Below are 9,981 nucleotides of genomic sequence, written 5' to 3' on the forward strand. Positions count from 1 at the left end.
GTTGTTGTTGTTGCAGATATCTATGTTGCCGTGTCATTGAGCCTCACATTTTTCCTGATATTCATCTCGCTGCTTATAATATATCTTCGGAAAATCAGCAAGACCTCAGGTGAGGGGTGAAGCTTTGCATTCATGCTATGGCAATGCACACAACAATTACAGCAAAACGTGTTGCATCATTACTTGGGGAAATACTTACTAATGACCTGGCATAAAAGTACAAACATGAGTTTTAATGAAAATTTCAGGTGGTTAGATTGAGGAAGCTCTTACTTACATGATTAAACTGGCAAACAGAAAATCATAGCAGGCAGACAGACAGGCAGACAGACAAGCAGGCAGGTAGACTTTGAGATGTTTGTTCTTTCTTTTGTTTTGCTATAGGAACTCACCCATCATCGGTACAGGCAGCAAATGCTGGACACAACACAGAGGTGTGTGTGTGTGTGTGTGCGTGTGTGTGTGTGTGTGTGTGTGTGTGTGTGTGTGTGTGTGTGTGTGTGTGTGTGTTTGCATGTACAGCATGTGCATTGCCGCTTGTTACATTTCTTCCCTTCTGCTCACCAGGACAATAACGTTGCTCACGACTATGAGGTGGTAGGGGAGCGCCGCCTGCAGGAAGACTCTGGAAATGCACCTCCTCCCATTTATGCCACCGCCAACCTGCCCTTGGGCCCCTCAGATCAGCTCCTGTACTCCTCCATCTCTTTCCATAAGGAGCCAGGCTGTGCTGATGAAGCCTCTGTCAGCATGTAAGCGGAGGGAAACCCGTCTCCTGCTTCAGCCTCGGCTCCTCCTCCAGCAGTTCAGACTGGGCTGTATTCTACAGTCCAGAAGCCCAAACAACAGTGAGATCACCAGGCCCTCACACGTTAGAGCTAACTGTGCATTTTAGAGGGAAACTTTGCTCAATTATTTGTATTTTTGCTCTTTGCATATGCTATGGAGTTTGTAATTCTATTTAACAAAAATATGGCATTATGTGTAAGCAAGATAAGGAAGTCAAACTATCTATCTATCTATCTATCTATCATGTATTAAAAAATGCATGTTTTTTATCAAGCTGTTACATTTTGCATATGTATAAATTTAAAGATTCATTTAAATATTTCTTATAAATCCTCTGACTCACTGACTCATCATTGCTTGTATTCAGTGCCAGTTAAACTCTGTAAATGTCAAGTTCAGTCTCCAAATGAACTCGACTGACCCATGTTGCCTTTATCAACAAATCTCACTTGTGACAAAGCTGAGTAAACATACAGTGATGATCATGTGATATCAAGTGGTAACATATACATGTACATATAAGACAAATATTGGTCCTGTCTGGGTTTATTCCATAATAATCATCCATGGCAAGATTGTTTCCACTCATTACATGAATACTTGCAAAATAAATAAACAATGCCATGACGTATAAAACACATGAATTACTAATTAGAAGCTTCCTCTAAGAAAAATACTTATTAAATGGTCCCAACTTCTAATTGGAATTTTGGTTGGAAAGAAATATCCTTGATCTGCGCAGCCTGGATCAACTTTTCCACCAAGTTAGCTTTGTGGACTGGAATGTTCTTTTTTTCTTTTTTGTTGGAGCGCTGAGAGGCAGAATGTTAACTGAACCCTGATCTGGTGGAAAGAATATTTTGTAACACTGAAACAAAACATAATCACGATCAAACAATGAACGTCGTTAAATCCTTAAGAGTAATGACCTAATAAGCCACATGAGAGCGAAACGTAGCGTGAATAACGGGACATAACAGTAACACAGGATGCGTGGTTGAAGTGACGTCACTGTGAGTCGGTCATGTGGGCCTCGTTATGTTGGACCTTTCCGCCATCAAGTGGTTACAATTGAGTACTGCGTCTTTAAACAAACAAGAAATTCCTCCTATTCCAGAGCGTCTGTGGGATGAATCGTTGTCCGTGCTGAGTGGCGTTCCTGCGGACCAATGGCGGAGGAAGCTGCGCGGTACAGGCGGAGCTCCGGGCTCCGGCGGAGGCTGGGTGTCGCCTGACCGGATGATGACAGAAGTTTAGTCGATCGTACTTCTACTGTAATAAAGGCGAGCAGCGGCAACGTCAACGCCGGAACTTTGTGAGTGTGGTCGCGTCAGTAGTTAGTTCGGGTCCTGATTGTATACTCATGTAGCGTCAGAGTCAGACCCTGAAGTAAGCAACATTGGAAAGCAGCCTTTTGCGGGGTTTTCGTACCGTATGCTTGACTTTGTAATTTTGTGTTTTCTAATTAAACATTTAATGTAAAGTTACCTAATCTCGTTGTGCGCGTAACAACCCGCTGTTTGCTCGACTTACATCTACCGGTGAAAAGGAGAGCAGCCGGGCAGCAGCTGTAGAGACACACTGCGGCTCCGTGCGGGGAGGAAGGAAGCGCCGTTGGATTCCTCAGTTCACCGGGAGAAGAGCGATCTAAAGCCCCGCCGGGCAGACTGAGCTGCCGCTATGGGAAACCGGGGGATGGAAGACCTTATTCCCCTGATCAACAAGCTCCAGGACGCCTTCAGCTCCATCGGCCAGAGCTGCAACTTGGACCTGCCGCAGATCGCGGTGGTCGGCGGCCAGAGCGCAGGGAAGAGCTCCGTTTTGGAGAATTTCGTTGGGAGGTAACATATCTATGGAGGCCTGTTGGAACAACATGGCCTTGATTAGTATGTTCTGGCTGTAGCTTCTGGCTGTTGCTTCCCTTTTAATGCAAATTGCTCGGATCATTTGCGTAAAAGTCGCCAGCTAAGCACTTGGTTACGCGCCCCTCGGTGACTCCTCCAGTCATTTTCAAACGGGTTTTCTCTTCCCATTTTGGAGCTGATATTCAGGAACTAAGAATACGCACTTCACGCAAACAGCTTTGGGTTCATACGGACGGGATGGGGGATTAATATGAAAGTTTGGAAACTAATGACTGTTGAGTTTGGAGGAGTATTGAGTTCTATACCCACTAACTGCTTTGTATTGGGCTCATGTCAAACATTTACCAAGGCTGAGTTGTCAGAGTCTGTTAGAGGAGGGCTGTAAATCTTTATCTTTATCTTAATCTTTATAGTCATCACATTACACAGGTGAGGTCAAAGGTTCACTTCCAGGGATGAAGTACAGCATTGGTTGGTTGGTTTGACAGTATCAGTGCTTATTTCTCAGGAGGCTGGTGTCTAAATGGCCGGAGAAAGATTTGAAAGCAGTCAATCAGTCCAGGTTCTGCAGCTGGAAAAGCAAACAATGAAATTGTGAGGCAGCTGCAACACCAACCTGGAAGGTGTAGAGTAAAAAGGCATATCTATCTTCCCTGTTTCCAAAGCATTTCATTTATTGTCTCGCCGATAGAGAATGTTGATTAGGCCTCCATGTCTCCTTTCTTTCCTGTTGCCTTTGTCTCCGGGTCCTAAGCGGTGGCCGAGTAGACAGTAGGGGCATTGATGTGTTGGTGCTGGGGTCCTCAGTGATGTCACCAGCTGCAGTCTCATGTGTGACACACTGGCTACCAGATCCCCACACAAGATCACTTCTGTTTGGGACTCGCCGCTGCTGACGTACTGAGGTGTTACTGCTTTGTGATGTTTCTTTCAATTTTCTATTCATATTACAAGAATTAGTTTCAGTCAGGCTGCAATTAATAACGAATGACTAATCTGTGTTTGTTTCCAATTCGTCCCAGGAATGAATTGAATCAGTAAACATATCATACGTACATCTAATCCCCCCTGTCCCATCTTGAGCTGTGGTGATGGTGCAACAACTTCACAACATTACCACATCATAATATTTTTTTTTTTTGTTGCAATTTGTTTTTATTGAAGCAGATATTGTACATGACATTGTGCATACAGGTGTAGGGTATTTTGGAGATCATTTTTTTCATATAGAAAGAGGGGAAAGAGGAGAGAGAGAGAGAGAGAGAAGGGAGGAAGGTTGTGATATCCCTACTATTGTTGTTGAACTTTATACATAGACCCTGAGGTAGGTACAGGTGGGCTGGAGTTGCAATGATGTCATAGGGTACATACAGAACTTACAGGATGATGTCAAACAGCAATGTAGGTTAGAACAAATCACATCATAGGTTGTGATAGAGAGAGAGAGAGAGAGAGAGAGAGAGAGAGAGAGAGAGAGAGAGAGAGGAGAAACAAACAGGAAAGGAAAGAACCAGAGAGATGGCATCCCTCCCCGAAAACCCCACCCAACCCCACAGTCATACAACACCACATTCACACCCCCCCGTCCTGGACTGCCTGAAATGCAAAATAAAAAGATAAAATAAAATAAAGAGGATCTGATCTGTGTTCTGGTAATCAATCACTGGTCTGGCATAGCCTGTAGATCTGTGAAATAGGTGAGGAAAGGTTGCTGTCAGTGTGGTTCCTCGTAGTGCATTTGATTTTCTCGAGTCTAAGAAAGTACGTTGTATCCTTAAGCCAATGCGAAATAGAGGGAGGGGTGAGGGATTTCCAATGTAAAAGCAGGCGTCCCCTGACAAGCAAAGAGGTGAACATGATGATTTCCTTTTGTGGGGTGTTAAAACGGTGTAGGTCATACCACATCATAATAACAGAAAAATACAAAGTTTGATTAAAGCAGAGAACCAATTAATCATTGCATTTGAGAAGCCCTAAAATGTACTTCAGTGGGATGTTAGTGTGGGCATTCAGATTGGTTGAATGGACGTATCATTTGATAAAATTCAGATTTGCATTATTCATGTTGTGCTTTCATAAGTGACAGGAAGAGATGAGGAAAGAGGCCTGGAATCACTGTTGTGTAACATCCTGATTGCTCTGTCAGCAGTGGACAGCTAGGACAATGTGTGTGTGTGTGTGTGTGTGTGTGTGTGTGTGTGTGTGTGTGTGTGTGTGTGTGCGTGTGTGTGTGTGTGTGTGTGTGTATGAATGCATTTGTTTTGTATCTGTTTGTGGCTGTGCCTACCTTACTAAGAAACTCAATCCTGACTACTGTATGCTGTTGACCTGGAAAACACACACACACACACACACACACACACACACACACACACACACATACACACACACTCATCGCCCACAGAGTTGTATTGTCAGTGACCTGGAAATGATCACAATTCTATTGAACAGCCGTTTCCATTCTGATGAAAGTGTATGTAGCTGATGTGAAAGGAGAGAGAGAAACGTCTGTATTTATAATGAATGGGGTTGTAAGTTAATCTCTGCTGCGCATCAATAATGCACTTGATGCGATATAGTGCTGCATATGCAAATGAAGCCAGTGGAAATCATCCATCTTTAGCTTGCACTGTCATTAGACACCAACACATATCCGTATGTTTACATCAGAAGTATTGGAAGATATGGTGGTGATGTGTTTGTGCAGTTTGTCTCATTGCACATTAGAGGCGTCGTGTGGAGGACGAGCTCATCTAAAATGAATGATGGTGATCCAGTTTTTCCGACTTTAACTTGGCTGTTACTCATTTCTCTCAGGCTAATTTACTCTCATTTACTATCTCCTGTATTGGTCCTGCTGAGTGCCATGTGTGTGTGTGTGTGTGTGTGTTTGCGTCCTCTGTCTCCCCCTTAGGGACTTTCTGCCCAGAGGATCTGGCATCGTCACCCGTCGTCCTCTCATCCTCCAGCTGGTCAACAATATCGCAGGTAAGCGCATCTATACATGGCTGTCATTTATTTGAAACCCAATTTATCAATATGATTTAGTTTGACTTTTCTGTTGGAAAGTTTATGTTCTATCCCTCCATCTCTCCTTTATTGGATGCATCCATGTTGTGTATCTCTCCTGTCTGAAACTCTTTCCCCTGTGTCTCCATGTAGAGCATGCAGAGTTCCTGCACTGTAAGGGCCGTAAGTTTGTGGACTTTGATGAGGTCCGTCTGGAGATTGAAGCGGAGACCGAACGGATCACCGGATCCAACAAGGGAATCTCTTGCGTCCCCATTAACCTCCGTGTTTACTCCCCTAATGGTAACACACTCGCAAAGAAAAATGTACATCCTGGTTGCTTGGTTACCTTCTGTATGCATGTGTAGTATGTGACTCCATGCATCATTGCCATGGTCATCTCTCAGTGTTGAACCTGACCCTGATCGACCTGCCTGGGATGACCAAAGTGGCTGTGGGGGACCAGCCTGTAGACATCGAGCACCAGATCAGAGAAATGCTGATGCAGTTCATCACCAAGGAGAGCTGCCTGATCCTGGCCGTCACGCCGGCCAACACTGACCTGGCCAACTCTGATGCCCTCAAGATCTCCAAGGAGGTCGACCCTCAGGGTAGGGGATGTGTGTGTGTGTGTGTGTGTGTGTGTGTGTGTTGTACCATGTTAGTTATACTTCCTCTTGAAATGTGCTTTTTTTCTTTAAGTTTAGATGATTAAGTTATGCTGTGTCCTGCAGCCTACGACTCTGAAATTGGAATAAAACTTACAAGAGACATAATTGAATGTAGTTCACCAAAAAAATGGTCTCTCCTTGTCTTAATTCAGAGGACACTATCCACTTATACTACAGTGTTGTTACTATTAATTGCATAAGAAGAAGAACAAAAAGAACAGTTCCAGTTATTCAGTTCCTCAGGCTGTTGTTATACTTGAACATTTACATACACAAACACAGGCCGGAAATACACACACATGCACAAAAAGGACCTGTCCACATGCAGTAATGGAGAGATGTCAGAGCGAGGGGGCTGCACATTGAAGACGCCCGTGAGCCTTTTTTGGGGTTAGGTGCCTTGCTCAAGGGCACCTCGGCAGTGCCCAGGAGATGTACTGTCATCTCCCCAGCAACCAGTCCACCTTCCCCCTCGACCTCTCTGTTCCCTAGCCAAGTCCCTACAGACTGATAATGACTGAATGAATTCATCATTGTGGATAATGAAACCTCAGTGTGTATGTGTCAGTATGAGAGTATCAGTATTGGAAATGACCCCCCTTCTTTTTAGGCCTTAGAACCATTGGTGTGATCACCAAGCTGGACCTGATGGACGAGGGGACAGACGCGCGGGACATCCTGGAAAACAAGCTGCTGCCCCTACGGAGGGGTGAGCGCTGGTTATTCTCTCTGCATCCTTCAGCAGCAGAATCAGGTTGGTGCTGCTGGCTGAGCTGGTGTGTGTTCATCTGCAGGCTACATCGGGGTGGTGAACCGTAGCCAGAAGGACATTGACGGAAAGAAAGACATCCGTGCCGCATTGGCTGCAGAGAGGAAGTTCTTCCTGTCCCACCCAGGATACAGACACATTGCCGAACGCATGGGGACCCCACACCTGCAGAAAATGCTGAACCAGGTGAGCCGTGTGTGTGTGTGATCATACATGCGTGTTCATTAGCTTGACTTAATGCTGATGCCCTGATGTCCACGATGTCCTGATTTGTGTCCTTTCACGTCTCTTCAGCAACTTACCAACCACATCCGCGACACGTTGCCCGGGTTACGCAGTAAGCTGCAAAGTCAGCTCCTCTCCCTGGAGAAGGAGGTGGAGGAATACAAGAACTTCCGCCCTGATGACCCCACACGCAAAACCAAGGCTTTGCTCCAGTGAGTAGACACGCGCTAACACACACACACAGAAGCATCTTTATCTGAGACACCTTTTCCTCACGCTGTGTACGACCCACAGGATGGTGCAGCAGTTTGGAGTGGACTTTGAGAAGTGCATCGAGGGATCGGGGGACCAGGTGGACACGTCCAACTTGTCCGGCGGAGCAAAGATCAATCGCATCTTCCACGAGCGTTTCCCCTTCGAGCTGGTGAAGGTAACGAATACCAATCTGTGACTGCTCGTGAGCGCGGGACCTAGAAAAATGGCACGCAACAAAACACAACAATGGCATTTTGTTGACTTTGCATTGAATAGCAGGATTGCTAAAAGCTTCCAAAGGAAAAGAGGAGGAAGTGAATGGCTGTGGTTATTTCCCTGTAAATAGATCCATGCTTAAGGAGAAGGATCATGGGAAACAGGTGTTCTAAGCAGAGATAATAGGATAATGATGTGCTCTGTTACTTTGGTATTTATTTATTTAGCAATCTCTCACCTGTATAATTATGATTCACTGTAAGCCTCATAAATCCAGTCTTGAGATAAGACACACCAACACTCGTACTGCTCTGTGTGTGTGCTCGAGTCTGGGCTGATTATGTGTAGACGTATCATTCATTTGGCTTCAAATAAGGAAAATACCAATGTCTTTGTCCCGCTGTAGATGGAGTTTGATGAGAAGGAGCTGAGGAAAGAGATCAGTTATGCAATCAAGAACATCCATGGAGTCAGGCAAGTAGAGACAGGACCCAGCAGGAGACGCATGCTTCCACTGTCTGTATGTCTGCTCAGCCGTCTGTCCGGCCCCGTCCCCTCCTCAGTCCTCAGACGTCTTTAGCAGCCTGGATTCATGTCTCAGGTTGTCCTCCTCTCTGCATCTGTTAGTTTGGTTTGTCCTCTGCTTTGTGTGTCTGAGTGTGAGTCCTCTCACGTCTTCCCTGTCTGTCTCTGTCAAACTCTTCCTGTGTCTTTTCCTCTCTTTCTCCATGTTTATCCATCTGTCTGTCTCTCTCATATCCTTTCTGTGTGTCTCCCCCCTCTCCTGCTCCATGTCTCCATGGCTGTCTGTCTGTCTGTCTGTCATTCAGGACAGGCCTTTTCACCCCAGACCTGGCGTTTGAGGCCATAGTGAAAAAGCAGATCATTAAGCTGAAAGAGCCCTGTGTGAAATGCATCGACCTGGTCATCCAGGAGCTCATCAACACAGTCCGTCAGTGCACCAATAAGGTATCACTGCATGGACTCCTGCCTGGCCGCCACACCCCTTACACACACACACACACACACACACACACACCACTGTGCCTGGCCAACTGGAGCATTCTGCCGCCAACCAGATCTGTGCAGCCTTTCAGCTGATCGAGCATTGGATTTTTAGACGTGAAGTGTGTATGTTGGCTTGATGGCACCGGGCTGTGCTGTTGTGTCTCTGAGAGGGTGTGGCCATTGTGAAACACCTGCAGCAAAACAAGCTGCGGGCTTTGTTTTCAGGCTATGTGCCAACTCAACATAAAGGCGTGCAAACCTACATAGCAGACGGGGAGCGTTGGCTCAAGGCTGAAGGCTCTGAGGAGGATCAATCCTGACCGTATTATGAATCCTGCAGCTTGTTTTGTTATTATAAGAAACAAAAACTAACTAAATGCTTTTTTCTTCTTTGTTGTTTTTCTTGATCTTCATCGTTTTTCTTCTTTCCTTCCTTTTTTTTTTTTTCCACCCTTGCAAACTTTTCCATCCATACTTGGGTCTCCGATTTTCCACCACTACTCCCATATCCGTCACCGTCGCCACTTTCCTGTCGTCCTCCACCCGACATTAAATCTCCATCTCCCTGTGATGCGGCGCCGCAGGACGGGCCTGTTCACCCCCGACATGGCGTTTGAGGCCATAGTGAAAAAGCAGATCATTAAGCTGAAAGACCCGTGTCTGAAATGTGTCGACCTCGTCGTCACCGAGCTTGCCGCCCTGATCAGGAAGTGCACCGAAAAGGTAAACAGGAAACACGGACGTAGACAGACGACAGGGGAGGGGGACGGGAAGTGAAGGGAGTCAGAAAGGAAAGGAAGTATCAGAGAGAGGAGTGATAGAGGGGAGACAAGGAAGGGAAGAAAGAAACGATGCACTAACTTACCGCTTTATGTCTAAGTGTTCTTAACTGTGAAGTGATGTTGGTCGTCTCCCCTCACTTGCTGCTTTAAAGCTTCATGCAGCACCCGTCCTGCTTACACCCACCCCCCACCAACACCCCTCGCTTTGTGAGTTCTTCTACGTGGGTGCATCAAGAATCCCTAATGCAAACCTAATCAGATCCTGGACCCCCCACTCCTCTTACCCATCAGCACCGAGATCAGAGAGATTTAACCCCTCCTCACTCATCCAATCACATCCCTCCGCTCAGTGCCACATCTGGCTGCTTGACCACTGGAATGAATCCTGCTGC

The 9,981-nt window shown here is 45.9% G+C and overlaps 1 protein-coding gene across 6 annotated transcripts in view; it reads left to right on the forward strand.

Moving 5' to 3' along the window:
• The first annotated feature begins 2,017 nt into the window (after positions 1–2,017).
• Positions 2,018–9,981, forward strand: part of LOC142997011 (dynamin-2-like) — a 15,054-nt gene continuing 7,090 nt past the window's right edge. For 3 of the 6 annotated variants that reach the window (XM_076148173.1, XM_076148169.1, XM_076148172.1), the window contains exons 1-10: positions 2,018–2,630; positions 5,569–5,642; positions 5,817–5,966; positions 6,071–6,274; positions 6,945–7,043; positions 7,129–7,289; positions 7,398–7,540; positions 7,623–7,758; positions 8,206–8,273; positions 8,630–8,768. In XM_076148173.1, coding sequence (XP_076004288.1) covers positions 2,470–2,630; positions 5,569–5,642; positions 5,817–5,966; positions 6,071–6,274; positions 6,945–7,043; positions 7,129–7,289; positions 7,398–7,540; positions 7,623–7,758; positions 8,206–8,273; positions 8,630–8,768 — 1,335 coding nt within the window. In that variant the 5' untranslated portion in view covers positions 2,018–2,469. Of the gene's footprint in view, positions 2,631–5,568; positions 5,643–5,816; positions 5,967–6,070; positions 6,275–6,944; positions 7,044–7,128; positions 7,290–7,397; positions 7,541–7,622; positions 7,759–8,205; positions 8,274–8,629; positions 8,769–9,391; positions 9,531–9,981 lie in introns of all 6 variants that reach the window. The other 3 variants (XM_076148171.1, XM_076148174.1, XM_076148170.1) reach the window with 2 other exon arrangements.

The sequence above is a fragment of the Genypterus blacodes genome, unplaced genomic scaffold (genome assembly GCF_046128005.1).
Source record: "Genypterus blacodes isolate CSIRO-AG114 ecotype Tasmania unplaced genomic scaffold, CSIRO-AGI_Gbla_v1 ptg000039l_1, whole genome shotgun sequence".
In the NCBI taxonomy this organism is placed as follows: domain Eukaryota; kingdom Metazoa; phylum Chordata; class Actinopteri; order Ophidiiformes; family Ophidiidae; genus Genypterus; species Genypterus blacodes.